The sequence below is a fragment of the Notothenia coriiceps genome, unplaced genomic scaffold (assembly GCF_000735185.1).
Source record: "Notothenia coriiceps isolate Sejong01 unplaced genomic scaffold, NC01 NC01_scaffold00032523, whole genome shotgun sequence".
Lineage (NCBI taxonomy): Eukaryota > Metazoa > Chordata > Actinopteri > Perciformes > Nototheniidae > Notothenia > Notothenia coriiceps.
The window spans coordinates 439,190-460,227 of record NW_011365224.1 but is presented as its reverse complement, the minus strand read 5'-3'; the positions used below and the strand labels follow the sequence as shown (position 1 = coordinate 460,227).

General features: G+C 38.1%; 1 protein-coding gene, 1 long non-coding RNA gene and 2 other non-coding genes across 6 annotated transcripts; 1 reads left to right on the top strand and 3 right to left on the bottom strand.

Annotated features, from left to right (window-relative positions):
- Positions 1-391: 391 nt before the first annotated feature.
- On the bottom strand, positions 392-1,727 carry LOC104960905 (uncharacterized). Its single transcript, XR_800036.1, has 2 exons — positions 883-1,727; positions 392-669 (listed from the first exon to the last, which is right to left on the bottom strand). It is a non-coding gene; the product is annotated as an uncharacterized lncRNA (long non-coding RNA).
- Positions 1,728-3,236: 1,509 nt separating this feature from the next.
- Positions 3,237-11,908, bottom strand: rnf167 (ring finger protein 167). Of its 3 annotated transcripts, none has more exons than XM_010789081.1 (11): positions 11,808-11,908; positions 11,516-11,636; positions 9,641-9,763; positions 9,477-9,557; positions 9,251-9,388; positions 8,959-9,046; positions 8,776-8,866; positions 8,565-8,670; positions 7,349-7,442; positions 7,058-7,138; positions 3,237-5,584 (listed from the first exon to the last, which is right to left on the bottom strand). In XM_010789081.1, the coding sequence occupies exons 3-11, from the start codon at positions 9,740-9,742 to the stop codon at positions 5,160-5,162; spliced, it is 1,206 nt and encodes a 401-aa protein (XP_010787383.1). In that variant the 5' UTR covers positions 9,743-9,763; positions 11,516-11,636; positions 11,808-11,908; the 3' UTR covers positions 3,237-5,159. The 3 variants fall into 3 exon arrangements, with proteins under 3 accessions (XP_010787383.1, XP_010787384.1, XP_010787385.1); XM_010789082.1 differs by having other exon boundaries at positions 11,516-11,573; XM_010789083.1 differs by lacking the exon at positions 11,516-11,636.
- A 1,142-nt stretch (positions 11,909-13,050) lies between these two features.
- Positions 13,051-13,122, bottom strand: trnaw-cca (transfer RNA tryptophan (anticodon CCA)). The gene has a single exon. It is a non-coding gene; the product is annotated as a tRNA-Trp (tRNA).
- Positions 13,123-13,412: 290 nt separating this feature from the next.
- Positions 13,413-13,484, top strand: trnae-cuc (transfer RNA glutamic acid (anticodon CUC)). The gene has a single exon. It is a non-coding gene; the product is annotated as a tRNA-Glu (tRNA).
- Positions 13,485-21,038: the final 7,554 nt, after the last annotated feature.

The window sequence follows — 21,038 nt, the reverse complement described above, 5'->3', positions numbered from 1 at the left end:
GGAAATACTCAAGTAAAGTACAAGTATCTCAACATTTTATAATATTATACAGTACATAGCCTACTTAGTTACTTCCCACCTCTGCTCACAGGAAAAAAAGTAAAATATTGTTTTTCCTCTGAGAAAAAGTGCTGGAGCATCCATGCAGCTCTATAGACATTTAAAAGAAAACATCTCTTGCTAATATATTATTATAGTAATACATTATATTTTGAAGTCTAACAGAATAACCCGGCCAGAAAGAGATCATTAAAATGTACAATTCAAGCACTAACATCAATGAAACCTAATAGTAATGATTCATTTGCACAGTTGCAGTCTTTTTATTCAGTATTAAGAGCAGCGTTTAAGAGCAAAAGTGTGACATTGTGGAAAAAATAAGCAATGAGGGTTTGTATTCAAATAATATTTTAATAGATTTAACTCTTATACAATCTTATTTACTTTCACAATCCAATGAACTTCTAAGTACATCCTTTCTCGGTGCATTTCTTTGTCCTTCCTCTGAACCTTAACGGGTGCCTCATGGGTGTTGCTTGTGGCCACAAATGAGTATTCAGCTCTTCGTCCTCCATGATAAATGCAGACTCCACTTGTTGTGTGAAGGAACGGTCGTCTCTGGATCCAAACACAAAGTCTCCTCCGGGTCCACCATTGCCGTTCAAAGGACTGGAGATAAGGTGGGGTTGGTAAGTGGTTTTCAAAAAACCCTATGAATATGTAAACAATATTTATTGTCTCTTGATTTCTGCACAATATAATTGATATATATATATATATACATATACAGCATATTCAAATAATTGTTCCAAAAAATGACACATTTAAATACATTTCAAAAGGTCACATTTCATATATCAGGAAGATAAATGTGTATGTTACCTTCCTGTAGTCTTCTGGAGCCTCTCTGGAGTCAAGCAGCACAAATGAAGATACAGTGAAGAACAGCAAGAAAGACACTGTGAGAAAAGACGAGCATGACAACAGTGATCCAAGCATCTTTTCTTACAGTTGCATGTGTCTGTACCCAGGAAAAAGTCCAATATCTTTAATGCTTTTCAAAGCAGCACAATCTACAAATGCCTTGTGTATTTATTTCTGAGCTTGCATGGACCACACCATCTCATTTATAGTCCCACATGCCATAATCCAGCCAATGGCTAACACAGCGCTGAAGGTTCATTTAGCTCACACTTTCTTTAAAGCAGCAGGTGACATGACTAAAAGCACATAAAATAATACAAAAATGAAAAGACTTGAAGATTATGGGAAGGATTAATGGTGACGCATTCATCATCAACTGTAGGGATTCTTAATGAATCAACACCCAGAGGCAGGAAACTCATTTCAGGCCATGTCTGCTAATCTGCCTTGAAAAGACAAAAACATTTACGTTCTATTAGAGCTCTTTTTTCCCAATTGATTAATTTTCTCCCTTTTGAATTGAACAAAACAGGAAACAGGGAATAAATGTGGTTATTTTATAATAGGTATGAAAAAAGAGTTGCTCCACAAGACATTAACCAAAATTAGATTTGTATTTCAGCTTTGTGTGCTTCACCCTGCTGACCCACGACTGTACACCCACCTACCTAACCTACAGATCTAAACAAATTCGTCAAGTTTTGCGGATGAAACAACAGGAAGGAGGTGAATCAGCTGGCCACGTAGTGCTAGCCCCGTGAATAACATTCGTTTTCACCACAATGGAGTTTTTAGATTTTCCTTTTATATTTGTGGAAAACACAAAACCCTGGATTGAGGATGGCGAAACTTTCTCCAGTAAAGTTTAAAGACGGTTAAATGGAAAAGAAAATGTAAACAGACTTGGACAGTTACAGAAAACTAGATCTGTGCTGCCGTAATTTCAAGTAACATTGCTGTCGCCACAGATCCAGGTCTTTGTCGAGGTGGAACAAACTTTTTCTTAGCTGAAGCAATACGTTCTTATTTAAAGGTCACATATTATGCAAAATCCACTCATTCATGTCTTTTATACATAAACACGTGTAAAGAGATTCTGAAAGTTTCAGAAAAATGATTCTCTCTCTTCTTGTCCTGATCCATTTATATAAAAACTGATCAGATTTCGGCCACTTGGTGATGTCATAATGTTTTTTGGGGTTGTGCAACCATTAGCCAAAAACGCCGGCTTTTTGTTGTTGTTTAGTAGTTGATCCCGTCCCTGCCCCCGCTTCGACGTTAGCGTGACGTATGTGGTGCTTTTGCTCTCGCCGGACAATTTTTTGGTGCTTGAAACAAACCGGATCCGGAACTAAGAGGCTGCTCCGCTGCGGTGTGAACAGGAAAACCCGGTGCTTTTCAAGCTCCAGAATGAGATAAGAGACATGTTTTGTATATATAACACGTGTAAAGAGATTCTGAAAGTTTCAGAAAAATGATTCTCTATAATAGGGGACCTTTAAATTATTAACATATCAACAGATTTATGCAATTTGTGTAGCCGTGTAAAAAGCGGGATACTGTGCAGCGAGGCGGTCTTTAATGAAAAATGAACGCCAACAGGGTGATCAGGATCCCTTAGACCATTTCGCACCAACGCGGTTTTCGGGCCGGTTCGGAGCTAGAGCCTGATAAGCACCGGTTTTTCCTATTCACACCGCAGCGGAGCCGCCTCTAAGCTCCGAAAACCGGTTCTTACCAAGCTCCAAAAAATTGTCGGTTTAGAAACAAGAACCGCATACGTCATGCTTACGTCGGAGGCGGGATCAACAGTTTAGGCGAGTACGGCAAATAAAAGTTGCAACAAGCAGTAGCGCTGAGCAAAGTGACTAGAACGCAACCACACACTTGTAAAAAAAAAAAACACCCTTTATAAAGTCAGCCAACACTAAGCCGTTATTGTCCTATAGGCTACATTGATTAAAGTAAAAGAACATGAAAGAGTACCCTCAGCAGGGGGTCCCGCTCTGGGCTCATTAGTGACATGCTAATCAGTTCAAATACCTGAAATACATAACCAGAACATTTCTTTGTGAGCCATGCTTTAACAAAAATATTCTTTTCCTTTCATTTTTAATAAAAATATACCACCTGTAACGCTTTGACGTATGTACAGTGGGGGTGTGAAGATGTAGATATAGCAGTCTGCATTATTATTAAACTATATTCATTTTGGGAGTAATATCTATTTATAAATATTTTTAAAAATGCTAATAATTGGTAACTTATAATGGCTTCTTTCTTTTGGTATGTTAACAAAAGAGGCAACACAGTCCCATTTCAATACCATTTAATCTTCCACAAACCACACATTAAATGCAGATTTCCACAGACTGTGTTTAGACATCCTACATATTTTCAAACCTGGCAGCTTTATACATGAAAATTATAATTGACACTGTACATCTATTTTTGTTTGTGTGTGATAAACTAGGAACACAGACGTTTCAGTTAACAGTCTCTTATATCAAGACATTAAAAGCAACACAAAAAAACTAAACACAGTACAGATTCATTTGATACTGGAAATAGGAGAAAAACGGTTCCATTTTACAATACAGACTATTGCCAAAAAGTCCCAATCAAAGTGTCTTTTAATCATCAGTAGAATATAAAGGAGGAATGTTATAATTTCTGATTCCCGTTTAATAAACAAAACACATCCTTTGACAGAGCGCTTCCGAATCATTAACAGTGTGTTATAAAGTTGTTGTGGTGTTTTAGGGGGTTTTGTTCTGCCCCCCGTCTGACGTGGTAGTTGAGATTACATAGCAGGATTTATTTGGATTAGGATTAAGGTGGAAGAGAACATTTATACCAAAGATGACAGTCACCTTAAATTACATTTCAGTTTTCAGTCAAAAATGTCCACACCCATACATTAAAAACAAAAATTCCAGTTATAAATGCAGTAACACCACATCATCTTTTACGTTTCTACTGTTCTGTATATCATTTGGCAGTACACAACTAATCCTGGTCCTTTTATAAAACAGAGAAATAAGCCATTCGTTGTTTGACAGTCTCTGAGATTGTCCAAATGTTCGGGTGCAAATCAAGCAGTTTGGGTTTTGCTAGCACAAAGCATGGCTGTCTCTTTCGTATTTTTCACTATAAAAACCTTTGATATACATCGGTATCAAGGGGGGTTAAATCATCGTTTTCTTACCAGCAGTATTACATAAGTATTGCCGCTTTGAGTCAAGGGGGGGGGGGTGTTAATCCAGTTCCTTCATTTCCCAAATATTTAGCGGACACATGAACATAGAGGCAATGCTCTTATTCCTAAAAACACCTCCAGGGTCCCACAGTCAAACAAATTATCATTTTTTCGTATATAAAAATGGAAAAAACATCCATTGAAACCTATATTTCGTTAAAAGCTAAAAGGTACACATTATAAGACCTACTGTTGTTGAATCTCACTGTTATTCCTTTAGTGACTGACCTCTTATCTGTTGCTAAAACCTGAGTTTGTTCAACGTGACAAACTACATACAGCTACAAATATGTTCCTTAAACTGACCACAGAGTAATTTAGAATAAAAATGTAAAAGCAGCAGAAATGTATAACATTTTTGCAATATTCTATTAAAGCGTGACTTACTGTGGAAATTTAGCACGAAAAAAAAACGGACATTTCAAAGAACTGAAATATAGCTTTAACAATGTGAAAAGAGAGGTTGAGCGTAGTAAGAGATAAAATGGAGACAAACATTTTCCCTTCACATGCACATTCATGTTAGGACGAAAACAAAAAGCTGGTAAAAAAGGGCTGCAGATATAAAGCAATTAGGGTTAATATTGAGTGTGTCAAACTTCACTAACTTACTCGAAGAAACCACCATTTTTTCTGTTTATCAACTGAGGCTTTACCTATTTGAGTCACGCTCTTATTTTGACAGCACAGTTGATTTAAGTGGCCCAGTATTTATGTGCAGCACTAGTGGTTAGGTCACGCAAGTTATGATTAAAACATGCATTTAAAAAGGAGCTCCACAGACAAATATAGGAGTCCTGGAGTGTGTGAAAAACTGGGTTGATGCTCACTGGCGGATGTGGGTAAAACTCATCAAGTGCTTCCTGTGCTTTGACACTAACACGTAGACCTCCCGTGGGTAAGACATTATGTTAAGCTAAATATCTAGCTGACCACAAACTATCTTTAAAGTACGATGTGAGAGCACACAGACCCCTCAGACCTCCACTGTGTCCCTGTCGATGAGCCGGGTGGTGTCGTCCTCAGAGTGGTGGAGGTCCTCCGCTGCGTCCTCACTCTCTGAATCCGAGTCCTCCAGGGTGGAGTGGTAGCCCTCGTACACCAGGATGGGGGAGTCGCAGTGGGCAGGGGAGACGAGGCACTGGGCGGTGGTGGTGGTGGTGGTGGTGGTGGCTGAGTAGACCCCTGGACTCCCTGAGGGGGACCCCGGGTTGGAGGGTCGCAGCAGAGGAGTGCGCTCAGAGTCTCCCTCGCCCCCTTCCTCCTCCCCCCGACCTCCTGTCTCCTCCTCAGACTCGGACTCGGAGTGCTCCGTGGGGCTGTGAGTGACGCGCTGTTTGCACACGGGACAGGTCTTCTTGGTCTGTGTGAGCCACGGGTCCACACACTTACAGTGATAGGCTGAGGGGCAGAGAGAGGGGAGTGAGTAATGCTGCACAATATATTGTTTACTTATGATCATTGTGGTAAAGGCCTGATATTTTTTTTTTTTATTGATATTTTAATTCAACTTTTTACATTTTATTTGACTTCCTTTTTATCACCACTGTAAAGTGTCTTTGAGCAGCTGAAAAAGCACTTAATATTGTCTTAGATTTGAGATATCAAGATATGGCAGAGGTGTTGTCTTTTATTGGTTTTAAAGATATATAGAAATAGACCAATAGCAGAGCATGAGGGATAAGCAATGTTCACCTTTGGAGGAAAGGGGATTATGTTGCTTTATACACATATTGATCACTAGGTAGGGGTACAAATATTAACTTTCTAGTACGGGTACATTCATGTACTTAGGATCATCGCGATAAAAGCCTATTATGTTGTTTTATTGATCTGGTCATTAGAACAGATATTGACTTAGATTTAAGATATCAAGATGGCTTAGGTGTTGTCTTTTATGGTTTTAAAGGCTGCATTAAATGATATTACATTACATGTGACTTGTTAGACGCTTTTATTCAAAGCCACTTACATACTCAACACTGTGGACAATCCCCACAGGAGCAATTTGGGGTGAAGTGTCTCAGGGACACAACGACATGCTGACTGTAGAGGGGTTTGAACCGGTCCGAACACCAATGTACAACGCACAACCCACTGCGCCACTACTTCCCAAATATATATATATATATATATATTAGGGATGCCAGTGATTATTCGAATATTCGTTACAGTCTCCATAATCGAATATTATTTTTAAAAATCGATTTTATTTATATATTTTTTTATTATTATTTATGTTATTTTTTTTTTTTTTGGCTTAGTGTTTCAACCAAAATATAGACTAATACTAATAATAGTAATAGTATTAATAATTGTAAATGGCCATTGGTCATTTACAATTATTAATTAATAATATTAATTAATTTACACGTGCGACTAAAGATGAACAAGCAGCAGGTAAAAAGAGTTCCTCCTCGTGGAACTACTTTGAACTTACAAGTCCAAAGGAAGTTAAATGAAACAAACAACGGAATTCCTTTTGTCTGACTTTTTTTTTTCTCTCCCGCGGGGGATAATAATCGATTATTATTCGCCAGGGCTGCCGAATAATCGATTTTGATCATGGTCAGTTTCTGGCAACCCTAATATATAGAAATAGAAATAGAAATAGATCAATAGCAGGGCATGAGGAATTGGCAATTTCCACCTTTGGAGAAAAGGGGATAATGTTGCTTTATAAACACTTTGATCACCTGGACTACCATATTGTTCTATTGAGGACGCACTAGGTAGGGGTACAAATATTAATTTTCTAATACGGGTACTTGTTGTTTCAATAGTACCAAAAGCTTGTAGATGTAAGTAAGGTAGCTCTGCAATCTGTGTTTCATAATAACATACATTTATATAACAAAATAACGAAAAAGGTACCGTGTGAACAGGGTAGAACTCGCAGTTTGTCTCCTTCTTCATAGTCGTCCAGGCAGATCGCACACAGATCGTAGTCGTCCCCTGAAAGACAAGAGAGAACATTGAGAGATATTTTTTCAATTCTTGTTTCACGTTTCAGGAAAACAAGCTGTTCTGAAAGTTCAAAGCTTCAGGAAATGATTCGAATAAAGACTTTATATTCTCATGCTAGAATTTGATCATTGCAATTAGGTCTGATTTTCTTAAAAACAACACACTCCACTTACAGTGAAAAAGATGTCACCTTCTTACCTTTAGTGAACTTGTGGATTGGAATCTTCTTCAGTTGTTCCTTGGACAAACGATTTTTCCTCATCCTTTTTCGGTACTGTACACATCGTATAATCTGAACAACAAAGAGATACGAGGTGACTGATTGCTTTGTGAGAATAAACCGAGACCCAACAGGCTCATTTTCATTCAAGGTGCTGTTTGTTTTGTCACAGCAGTTACATGGCATGACACAACATCCACATACGCACAGTAGAAAAGACATCCATCAATAGAGCAGTAAAGATTAACCAACATACAGAAAACATTGAGGACTAATAAAGACTAAAAACAGAACAGTATAGACTAGTGTTGTCACGATAACAACATTTTGGTTTCGATACCAAGTCAAGAATTGCGATTCCGATTATTTTTCGATACTTTTCTTAAAAAAAGGGAAACGGTCTTAAATGTAATTATTGTGCTTTATTTCACACCAGAACCAGAACCATAACACAAACTTCTAAACAATGAGAACAATAAATAAAATAAATGACAAGAATTCGTATTAAATCAAATTAATACTTTTCTTACAGACAGGCCTCGTGGTGTCCGTAGGCTTGCCCTCACTTTCGGAGATATAGCTCAAATACATCAATTTCACTTCTGGCGTCTTTTTTGTCAACAAGCCGAGGCGCAGCGGCAGTTGCACTCCCACTTGCAGCCATGCTTCTCATTTTCTCACATGCTCTGGTAGCTAGCGCGTGCACGAGAGAGGTGAGGACCTTAGAGCGTGCACGAGAGGGGAGGGACTGCAGGCACGGCTGCAGTGCAGGGAGTGGAAGCAGAGCGCTGAACACACACGGCTCTTATTAAAACGGCTCTTTCTCACCGGAGTACTTTCCCCCGTCATTCTTAAAGTACTGATACTAATGAAACGGAAGAATCGTAACGTTTTTAACGGCAGGGTATCGCGGTAGCTTTCAAGTATCGGTACACCGTGCAACACTAGTATAGACATTGGGTACTACTGTATATATATATTAGAAATTGTCTAAAGTAGCTGTTTTTTTATTACAATTGATATCTAAATGTATCTTTGGAAACTGGATGACAGAACACATATATTATATGTAAATAGTTGCACAATTACAATTCTACCCATTTTAAACGTTCAAATCTGAAAAGGGTATTAAAAAAAAAGATGCTATATTCTGAATTAACACTCAGCAAGGAATCGCATCACACGCATACTCACCAAGACGACACACATCACAAGAATAATCATGCCAACGACTCCAGTGAAGGGGATAAGGTAGTACGAGAGCGGGAACGCAAACTCTGGCTTGAGGATCACATAGGCCCTGCAGACACAAACATTACCATGAGCACTCGTGTTGGTCTGTGCTAACGGGTGTGAGAGGCTGGTTTGGTCAAGTGTTTTTATTTCTGAAAGTGTTTTCATTTACCCTTGTTCTGGAATTATGAAATTCCTGAGAATTTGGGAGGCATAGTAGCTGGTGAACACAGAGGGGATGTCAATAGCTTCGGCCATAGTCTCTGGAGAATAAGGACAAAACAAGACAAGATTCACTTTATTGCCATTTTACTAAGATGGTGTAAAGTTTGTACATTTTAGACGAGAGAATTACCATTGCTGTAGTTCATGTTGAGCAGAGTGTCAGAGTACAGGTTGTGGACGATCACTGCACTGTATCCAGCCAGCTGTGCGTTCAAGACCTGAAACAACAGTTCCACACATTAGACCTGTTTTCTTCACAGACACTAACACGCATACATGTCAGTCAATGTACTGACCTTAATAATAATAAATACATTTCATTTATATAGCACACTTTAAAAGCAACATCGTCTCCAGGTGCTTCACAATGCTATGAGGGGGAAATAAAACAGGAAGTGATCTAAGAAGCATATTGAATATACCTTAGTGTCAAAAGTGCAGTCATAGCGCCGGATAAGTGCGATGAATTTGGTAGTGTTGGCATCATACATTGGTGGCAATGCAGGCGGAGGGTCTATTATTGTACAGCCATTTAGAGGACGGGTCACAGTCAGAACTCCCTTTAACACAAAGAAAGAAAAGTAATTGATTAGTGAAGGACTTGTACTTTTATGTATGCACGCTTTTTCTCGAATACTCTGCTCTCACCATTATTCCATCCTTAGGAAGTGGGGAGCCAAACAAGGCCGGGAGGTCCTCGAACAACATGGAGGTACTGTTGTTATAATGCTGCAAAAACAACATAAGACCTGAAATTACCTCCAGAAGAATTTGAGGAATCTTATTTATAGCTTAAGTTAAATGATACTTACAGCATAGATATAGGCATGTGTGGGTAAGGGTACCATTACGCAGCCAAAGAACAACACAAGGACACTCAGAGGAGCGCCCGCTGACACACCGAGGCGAGCCATCGCTGCTCCCCCACAGCTGAACTGTAAACAAAATGAAACAACACATTTTAGTCAACTGTAAAAAAATGAGTCCCAACAGAGGAAATGCTTTGGGTCAGGTTGAAGCTGATCTAGCAGTTTGAATACAGCCTGGCATTAGCATACCAATGGAAATAGACAATGCAGGTGATAAAACGGTGTAAACAAAACCAAAGTTATGCAAACAAGGAGCAGTGTTACTGGCTCACCGGCTCTTTTGTCATTCAGTAGCAGAGACAAACTAAGCCCGGCACTTTATAAACGTGATTCTGTTTCTTTGTCAGATTTTAAAGTATCCTCTGAATACTAGGCTTTTACAAAACAAAGGACACATCATGCATAAAACACTAAGTGACTTTACCTGCAGACACTTTATCAATTCACTGCAAAGCAATTCCGATAATGTAGTCCTTTAAAATAGAACTTAAACAAATAAAACATATTTTTGTTTAACATCTTGCCATTAAATCTGTTTATGTTCAAATTACACCTCACCTTTAGAGGACTGCTGTTTTTGTTTCAAGTGTATTTTTGGTCCTTGTATTTCTAATCTGGATTATAGTTAGCCCTGGGCTTGTGGTGGAGAAGATCTAGAGATTGTCACACAGAACTCGCAGTCTCCTCGTCTTACAATCTGATTTGTAATGTATGATAAACAAAACATTTAGAAAGGGGGTCTTTATGCAGTTTTGCATAAGGAAATTACAAACACCAGGGTTCATACACTTTTTCACCAATGACTTCTCCATGACCGTTACCTAATTTTCCATGACCAAAAACATTACTCTTTCTCAGCGGTACCACTGAAAATGGTTTATTTTAACAAGGAACAGGAAAATAAGGTCTGCATGTGAAACATGTGGTTCCTATCTAAAACAAATCAAATAGGCTTACTAGCTTCTAGACGCTAAAGCAACTCAAAGCTCTCACCAGCAAAATACCTCGACAGTTTACGTTTCATTACTATACGATACAGTATTTATTATCATTATAGTATTATTATTTCGGCGATTAGCTAAAATATAAATTATGTTTGATGGAACCTTAGTTACATTTCCATGAGTTTTCCAAAACTGCGAAAAATATTGTTTTCCATAACTTTTCTAGGGCCTGGAATTTGCATTTTGAATTTCCATGACTTTTCCAGGTTTTTAATGACCGTAAGAACCCTGAAACACATTTATGTCACATCTGCTTCTTTAGGACTGCCGTTTCTATTTACATTCAACAGTAACTCAATTCTTTAGAGAAAATCATATTCAAGAGGAAGACTGCATTAGGCTTCAGTGATGCTTCAGCGATGCTCATGTTGTTTGTGCTTGTAGGCAAGACAAAAAAAAACCATGGACGTGTTCACGTGTGCTGGGGCCTATTCTGTATGTAGGCTTCCACAAGAGATTAGCAAACACGTAACTCTTCCCGTATGTTTAATCAACGTCACACATATGTTTGTTGCACTAATACAGCGACTGAATACATGTGCTGCTGCTATGTACCTTAAGTCAATAATAAACCTGTTACTTATGTGGCTAACTATTGTATCCTCACCACGTCCTGACACATTACTTAGCTACTGCTTGGAGGCGATTAGCTATAATTAGTTAGGTTAAAGTAGACTGACCTGCTGAACTGTCGTAAACCTACAGTATTATTGTTAACTTCAATATCATAGTCCCATTCGAAAAATACAGGAAACTATCAAAGTCATCGCGGTAATAGTTAACGTTATTGTGCGTATTTTAGTTAGCCACATACCTTAGTATCCTGCTAATATCGCCACCGTAAACGTTGTGATGTAATCCCCGTCGTCTCACTTGGGTTTGTCACCGTGTAAAAAAAAAAGTTTTCATATAAATTATCTCCTTTCTCGTCAATCCTATAATTTTACAGAAAACGACAAAGACAGGAAGGATTAACGTTAGCTGTTGTTTGGCTAGTGTTAGCTGATGTTAGTTCCGTGACAGATACTACAGGTCTTCTTTGTAGTCTTTATACATCCAATCATACACGATAATTATCAATTAAGAAAAATACAATGTTTGTCTACCTGGAAGGAGATGCTTTTCCTGTGTGCTCGGTTTCCCTAAATTGCGTTAAACTAGGGGTTAGGTGTGTTTGTTATTGCTTTTGCTGCCTAGCTCTTCTTCGTGTTGAAACGGTAGATCACCTTCACTCTGCACCACAGCGCCACCAGCGGCCACAACAACACACTGCATGTTCTTAATAAACAATGCACAGATTCAAGATTCAAAGTTTTTATTGTTATACGCACAAAACTACAATGTAGAAAAGGCAATGTAATGCTTCTGACCTGAGCTCCTCCAACAATGCAACATATATAATAAAATACAAAATAAAAAGTAGTGCAAAAAGTCTGCATGTCAATAGAACATGTGCAAGAACAGAATATGAAATTAAACAAAATTAAATACAGTTTATTGCGGTGATAACTATGTATATAAATGAGTATATTGCAAGATGACAACGGGAAGGTTTATCGGGGCACTTAACAGAGCTCAGGTGTTAAGCAGTCTTATGGCTGTGGGATAAAACTGTCCCAGTGGGCATCTGTGGCCTTTTTTGGATCTTTGACGTCCAACAACCATGGTTTAAATAAATTCAAGATTCAAGGGTTTTATTGTCATATGCACAGAAGTTACAGACTACAGTGTTGTTATGACAATGACAATCTTAAGTCACAAGCTCCTCCAACAATGCAACATGTATAGGACATAAGACAAATACAAAAGTAAAAATAGTGCAAAATGAAACAGAGTAGGTAGGATATATAATAATACAATAGTGCAGGTTGTGTTGCAAGACAAGTGTGCAAGTAGTGCAGATGAAGTTAGTTAGTTAGTTGTTTTGTACATGTCAGAACAAAAAAAAATACAATAAGCTAAATGATGCAGAGAATGTTGAAAGTGATCAACTAAATACAAATATCATAGTTGGTGAAAACTCAACGGAGTGAAATAACTTTGAAATGATCTGATTATTTTATCTTACATTTGTGTGATATTAAGGGCATGTTGAAGTTTCACAAGGCTACATTTCATATAAACAGTGGTAGACAGACACTGACAGGTTTCACTGCATTCAAATGAACAGAAAACAATCATGAAGGCACCTGTTTACAGACCAGCATCCACATATCACATAAATGAATTTCCCTCTACTGCACATGTCAGTAGCATGTTATAGGTGCCTTTTAGAATAAATAGAGCACAAATGCATCTCGTGTTTTAGAATGACAATTATTTATTGAATCTTTATTTTCAAGAAAAAACTGACCCCGACGTGATTTGAACACGCAACCTTCTGATCTGGAGTCAGACGCGCTACCGTTGCGCCACGAGGTCCTGCATTCCACACTGTAAAAAATGGGAATTTATACGATATGACTTTAATGAATTTTGTTTTCTAGTCAGTATTGTTTCAGAGTATATACCGGAAAAACAATCAACAACAGACGCATCGTTACTAAATTATAGGGAAAGGCTAAGTGATCCACTGTTCAGAACATGAGGAAGTATGAAGACAGTGAACACGGCAGCACTAACCAAGGACTATCTAACTTGAAATGATCTGTAATCATAAGTGGTAGACTGTTAAAGAATATATTCGAATCGGTTTCAATGCGAAGTATCCTTCCCTGATGGTCTAGTGGTTAGGATTCGGCGCTCTCACCGCCGCGGCCCGGGTTCGATTCCCGGTCAGGGAACTACACTTTTCTATTTTTTATTTTAAACCTTCATGATTCACTTTTTTAAAATCAATTTGAAAACATGCACACGCATTTTACAACAGTAAACATAAATAGCAGGTAAAAAAAAAAGTGCACAGTTTATATAAAGAAAAATATTGCATTGTAAAAATATCAACAGTAACACTCTTGTAGTATGTGGACAGCTGAGGTACTAGTCATCTGATCATTGATCAATCATTAATACAGGACAGATTGGTGTGTAGTGTGTACTGTTTCTGCTGTGTATCTTCCTTTCTCTGCAGAGCGATTGCGTGTCTTGGCTGCTGCAGAAAATTCGGTCAAGTTAAAAGAAACAAGTAGAACAGACACGGATATCAGGTAATCATCTCTACCCTTCAAAATAAAAATATACAAGTAATCAGAAACAGGTATATTGCCAAGTAGGTTAACACATGAGGAATTTGTTGTTTTTGGTGCATACGTAAAAATAAACCAAAAATTAAAACACTGATAAAAAACTATTTTAAGAAAACTATAATAACATTACAAATATTTACACCTAATATGGTTGAAATACAAGTATACCTGTACAAATAAAATACGAATAAAATACAGTATGTGCAATTACAATGTGCAAACACACACATATATATATATATATATATATATATATATTATATGTATAATATGTCACTTCTAAAATCAATCTTTTTTACCTAGAGCCAGTGGTGGAAGAAATACTCAGATCTTCATGAGTTAAAGTAATACACTTCAACTGCCCCGGATAAACATCTGGCACTTTCAAAAGTCTCAAGATGCCTGGAACACATACACTTGAGGAGCAATAACTCCCTATACTAAATAGCAGCAAATCAGAGGCCATTCTGATTGGAACAACACATCAAATGCAAAAAGTTTCACACCTAGGCTCGTTACAAGTGGGGAGAGGGAAATGGAGTGGCCATAGGCGCTTTCACACCGGAGTACTTTTCCCAGGAATAGTTCCGATAGTTCCTGGGATTTTGCATTCACACCAAATAGATCTGGAACTAAAATGTAAACCGATCTTTTTCATATGGGTGTTTAGAGTTGTACCCCCTAGACCTAATCAATAGTAATTGTGTAATCAAAGTGCACCAGATTGCATTGCATTTTACCTTAAAATGTTCAAACATTTCTTCCCCGGGGGGCATACCCCCGGACCCCCCTAGCGGTTCCCAACCTGTGGGCCGCGGTGCCCTAGTGGTCCGCAAAGGCATTGCAAGTGGGCCGCCAAATAATATATATTTCTTTTTTTCTTTTTTTTTGTACAGGCTAAAGACACAAACATGGACATAACAATAACATATAGGAGATGACATTCCCATCTCAGACAAAAACAAAAGCAGGAGAAATAAAGATACAGTCAGTAGGATCACTTCAACATTTCACAAACAAAAAAGGTTGACAACCAAATACCACCAAAAACACAATATGGTGAGCATATGTATTGTTCCTTTGATCCCACTCTTCGTTAGAGCTCATTATTTCCCATTTCATGGCAGGTTGAGCCACCCTCTGATTTTTTGTGGCAATACGTTTTTCCAAAATAATTTGTATTTTTAATCTACTCTTCAAACACCTTAAATTAAGATTACTCCTTGATTGATTTTTAAAAATATGTATTTTAGCCTGTGTGCGGTCTTCATTTAAAATCCCAAATAAAATATTAAAGCCTGTAAATATAAAGTAAATATTTGCCGCCAAATAATTTGCAAAACATTATGATTTGCGAGGAAACATAGATTTTTTGTTTTTTTTAATCCTCTTTTCCTTTCTCTTTCTTGATCCTCCTTGGCAACGATCATTACAGTCCTTGACATCGGTCTGTTATACTGGATTTACAACGTGTCACATGTTCTGAATTGACCAATCAGAACTTTATTTAGCCTCCGTATTGTTTATGGTTGAATGAATGAATTCTTAAGTGGGCTCTGAGCTGAAAAAGGTTGGGAACCGCTGCCCTAGAGGATGTGACGTCCACCCCCCAATTAAAACATGTTCATACAATACTGAATACATTTGAAACCTTTTTGATGTATACCTATGTCAATAAGTTTCTGTTTTTGTAGTGTATTCGTCTTTTGTAGAGATTTTTCATTTATTCTTTATATATTTTATTGTGTATTCCTTTGATACTTTTATCTTTTCTACTGTACGATTGAGGTAAATGGGGGAAGCGTTTAACCTTAGCTTGAGAGCTGCGTTTTTCTTTCTCACAAAACTGTGTCTCAGGGCTTCTTAATAATTAAAAACCTATTAATGTGTCATACCAGATTAACGGGAATACACTCAGTTTACTGACAGTATGAACCATTTTTACCAAAACAAAGCACAAGTCTCATAAAAAGCGTCTAAATGACCCCTGAGCAAAAAACTGCTGACGCACTTAGCACAGAACTCAAGGTAAAAATACCCTTATTACTTGTCGTAACTGCACATACAAGACATCCGATTAAAGCTGAGATTCCACAGATAATATAGGTATTAGTATCATCACTGAGCAATCAGAACTCGTGACAGGAAGCAAACACAGACGTCACAACACGTAGCATTACGGAGCAAACACGGGAGATCGTCTCACCTTAGCTGTTATTCTGATCAAAAGTCGTGTTTTATTGCATTAAAACGATAAAAACGCTGCTAAAGGTTAATCCAATGTGTCTGTCACTTCAGAGATTTTAAATTAGCTGCTAATGTAGCCTCGAAGCTTCCGGTTCAGGGGCATTCTGGCTGCGCAGCACTCATTCACTAATGGGTAAGGTTTAGATGGATTTTAGGAACTTCCCCTCGATTCTATTGGCTGAGATGTCAATCATCAAAATCGAACGAGGGGGGCCAGAGATATGGAAAATGTACCCAAATGACCCCAGTGGTTTGTTTTTTCTAAATCTCTCTAAAAGAAGGTCAAATTGTACTTGTTTTGCATCAATCTTGATACAGGGTACTTATTATATGTTATAGTTTGGATTCCTAAAGCTTTTAGTCTACCATCCCATCATTCAAGGGTGGTTTTCACAATAAGTAATCTTTTCTTTTGGACGGACACTATCATTTAAATTGTTTTACTATGTTCAATCTGAATTTAATTTAAAATAAAAAACATCTATATTGATTCTGACACTTCTACATCCAACTCACAGATGTAACCTTGCTTTGAGAAAAAAGATTATTAATTTACCCCTTTTAAAAGTGAAGATATGGTCATTTGTTCTGGGAATGTCATTTTCGAGCCTGAGACCTGAAAAACAGGCTCAGGGCGTTTCAACAACAGCCATTTACTTCAAAGATTTTTCTCAATTTTATTCTTATTTTTGGTAATCCTGGAAGAATGCCAGAAAAAAAGACATTCTCTTCAACAATACAAAAACATGACATTAGTAACTGTGATACAAAATTAGATAAGTTGTCAGGTTAGCCTAAGGCGCCGCCAGATCAGGGGGGGAAACATTTTTTTTTGACTGTTTGCGCTCCTCCTAATTTTCTGCCTTGATGTAACAATATTCATAATTAAGTAAATGTAACACCCTTTTCACCCCGGTTACACTTTTCATTTGCCCTGTATGATGGACACTGTAAGTGATGAAAGTGGGGGGTGTTGGCTTATCAGGCGTCCGCAGCTCAAAATATGCATAAATAAATGTTAACTATAAGATATGAATGATTTAGGACAGAGCAGGGCCTGCCCTAGACTTTTGGGCCCCCCTCACTCAAGCGCGTTCTCACTACACACAACACGGAACCAACTTTTGTCTTATGATATTAGCATAAGCACACATATTGTATAAATAAGCATGTAAACACCGTGGACCTAACCTCCTCTAGGGGGGGGTCCTCACCTCCTCTAGGGGTGTCCGGGGGCATGCTCCCCCTGGAATTTTTTTTTTTTTAAATATTGAAGTTAAAAGCATCAATCTGGTGCACTTTGAAAGAAAAATTAAGAGATCTATGGATACGTCTCTCAACACCCATATGAAACAGAACTGTAAACAGATTTTTCTTAATGGATATTTTACAAATCACTTAAACTGTATTCTTGTTTTGTCACATATAGTATTTCATAACTGTTTTCATTTTATTCTCTCTGGCCTGGTGTCCATCTCATAATGTTCACATAGAAACTAGCTGTCCAATAGGAATATTCATTTAGAAGAATTTAATTTCTTTGCAAAAATCTGTCACAAAAAGTCGTTGCACATTTAAAATTCAGGATGTCTGTTATGGCAACGTCAGTGGCCAAAACAGTCGCCACATTTACTGCTGCAAATACGTTCAAACATGCTGTTGACATGTTAAAGCAGTGGCAACTATGCCACCATTTCAAGCTGACTTTTTCTCAGGGAAATACTGCACATAAATCCATATATTTCAGTGCTAGGTTGATGGCTTAGGCTAAGCTAACTGTTTGAAACACTAACTGACAGGACTCAGGGATCAACTGTGTACTGTAAAGGTAGCTTCTGATGCTTCATGTCGAACCAGTAAGTCAACATATCTTTGAAATTACCAGGTAACGCTAAAAGAACATTACATTTAGGATTATATGACAAAGTGTTTATTTAATATATCTGGCTAGTTATAGCTACTTCGCTGAACTGTTATAGCTTACCCCCGCGATTCAAAGAACGTCAAGGTAGCTGTTAATTATATGCTTTGGCTTACATGCTTCGTATACTTGGAAGTTTACTGACACTTTACATACCTTGTTTAACTGGCTCAAGTAAAAATACGACAAATTCTCAAGTGGTGGCTCAACAACAACAACCCCAGAGCCCACTTGAGAAATTGTGTATTTTTTAAGAAAATGTTTTCTTATGGTCCATCTTCAAAAAACTCGTCCGACTGACAGTTTATGTTTAAACATTGTCACAGCCACAGGATACGGTACCTGTCAGCCAATAAGACAGATGTTTATTTCATTCAACTCTCTGGTTGTCTTTGTTTCTTGCCTCTGTTGCATTCACTGAACCCACAGGAAATTTACAATCCTGCAGTCCTCTCTTGTGTCATGGGATCAGTGTTGGGACTAACGCCGTACAAAACTACACGCGTTACTGTTAACGCAAGCTACCTTTTGTGGTAACTAATAGCCTTACTAGTTATCATTCCATTCAGTAACGCCGGGTTAATAGTTCTGTGATTTAAATGGGTCGCGTTACTGGATTTACATTATTATGTGATTCCAACTGAACCGAATCTCCTTTGCGGATGTAATTTTGACAGCGCGAATACAGTGATGTCCTTCTCACCGAGATACCCATGGAAAAGTGAAAGATAACCAGAGAGGGAGTGATGAAGTTGGCTGCTAAACACCAGGGTGAACATTTCAGGTAAGCCAATTCATGAGACAGAGTTGGGTGCGCCACACACACACACAAACACACACACAACACACACACACACCACAACCCACACACACACACACACACCACACACACCATACACACACACACACACACACACACACACACACACAACCACACCACGGAAAGAACGCTCACCAACAGCACCACACAGCACACAATGCAGATGCAAGTATCAGCGAGAGCAGCAGCGGTTTACTTTTTTGAGAGCAGTACACTACTACTTACTAGTTACTTTTAAAAGCAACACTTGCCCAACACTGGTCATGATGAGGTTCAGGTAAAGCAAAACGGCGAGTTTAATGTATTATATATTGACTCAATAATTATGACATACATGACTTTCGAGAGAGCGAATCTAGGACTATTAACACATAATTAAACCGATACTGTTATCAGCGGCGGCGTCTGTACTGAGATTGAATTTATTTTTTAATAAAACAATTGGTTTTGCTAGGGGGCCCCTTAGTGGCTGCGGGGCCCTAAGCGGCCGTTATGTCGGCTTAATGGGCGGGCCGGCTCTGGGACAGAAGAGTCGAATACCGGTGAATACAACTGAGTGGCATTTCTATTATATTACTTTATATGGTAAAAACCATAATGATGATACTTATGCTGAGAAATGTTTGGGTCAACTCAAACCTGTTGTATCACACGATAACGCTTCCTGCCCAAGGTTCGTACCTGAAGAATACGGCTCTTATGAGGGCATTGTAAGATAAACAGTCAGGAGAAAGTGTTTATTTTTGTTACTCTCTGCCACACGCAACAGTCCTCTATAAAAGCACAAACACACACACACCAAACACACACAACACAACACAACACACACACACACACACACAACACACCACACACACCACACACACACAACACACACACACACACACTACACACAAACACCACACACACCACACCAACACGACACCACACACACACACACCACATTTGCCCCTGTGTGCACCTCCTTGCAGACTACTCTTGTACTCTGTGAGACATTACCTTTGAAGCGCTTTCAAATAAAGAACTCAAACAAGACAACTCTGGTTTTGCCTTTCACCAGTTTATATTGATTTACTCTCATTGTATCATCCTTATACAGTATGACGAGGTTAAAATATACAACAAACACATACTTTACAGAGAATTATGCTGTATAGAAACCAATGGTGAGTTTGAATAAAATTGCAACAAATATACAATATATTCTAGTAGCCTCCAAACAATGGAATTATGATCGTAGAAATGGCCATGACATGGGACCTTTAAACAAAATTAACTTCTTTTTTAAATGTCACTTCTATTTTTTTTTATAAACGTCACTTTTTACTTTTTAAATTCAACTTCAAGGTTCTTTATTTTTGGTCCAACGAACATAACTACAGTGTAGTCATCCCGATGCAAAATCTTAGGTCACAGGCTTCTACCAACAGTGCAACACAATAACACAGATAAACAGAAAAATCATAGTGCAAGTAAATACGTACAATACAAAAAGAAAAATAGCTGAAATAGTGCAATAAGAGGTCTAATGCAAGTTATTGAATGATATATTAGAGAAATAGATAATAATTACAGCAGAAATGAATGTTAATGGATGTATGTTTCAGCACTTCAGTTGTTTAACTTGTGACCATTCTCACTGAAGAGCCTTGCAATATTTGCCCCAGACTTCTTCTTTCAGACGTATGCTACTTATGAAGTTATTACCTATCTGATAAAAATCCAATGCAGAGGCAATAAAAAAAAAATTGTCTATATAATACATTATAATTTTATTTTATTTATAATGATTTCTCTATATAGTCTTAAAGTTACAACCGACCTTTGAGTGGCAGCCAATAATGCTGATGTGGCCCGCGATTACATTTAGTTTACACCCCTGATGTAGAAGGGTCATATGTGATAGACATGTCATCAATTAAGTGGAGTTAAGGTACAATACTGCCTCTCTATCGCACTCGCTCATCTAAATGCTAGCAAGTTCAACACCGACTCGATGCAAATATTCGCTTCGCATTCCATCGCTCAAGTTTCACCGCGGCTTGCAGTTTGTTTTACGCGTCATTCAAAACAAACATACCGTTGACAGCCACAACGATCATCTCTTCCATCTTTACAACTGACGTCAGAGGGACGTCACGAGGGAATCCCAACGGCTGGAATT

Coding starts and splice junctions, on each gene's coding strand:
- rnf167 (XM_010789081.1), bottom strand. CDS start 9,742: ATGGCTCGCCTCGGTGTGTCAGCGGGCGCTCCTCTGAGTGTCCTTGTG. Junction 9,558..9,640: donor CACATGCCTATATCTATGCT/GTAAGTATCATT, acceptor TTGTTTTTGCAG/CATTATAACAACAGTACCTC. Junction 9,047..9,250: donor ACTGCACTTTTGACACTAAG/GTATATTCAATA, acceptor CTGTTGTTTCAG/GTCTTGAACGCACAGCTGGC.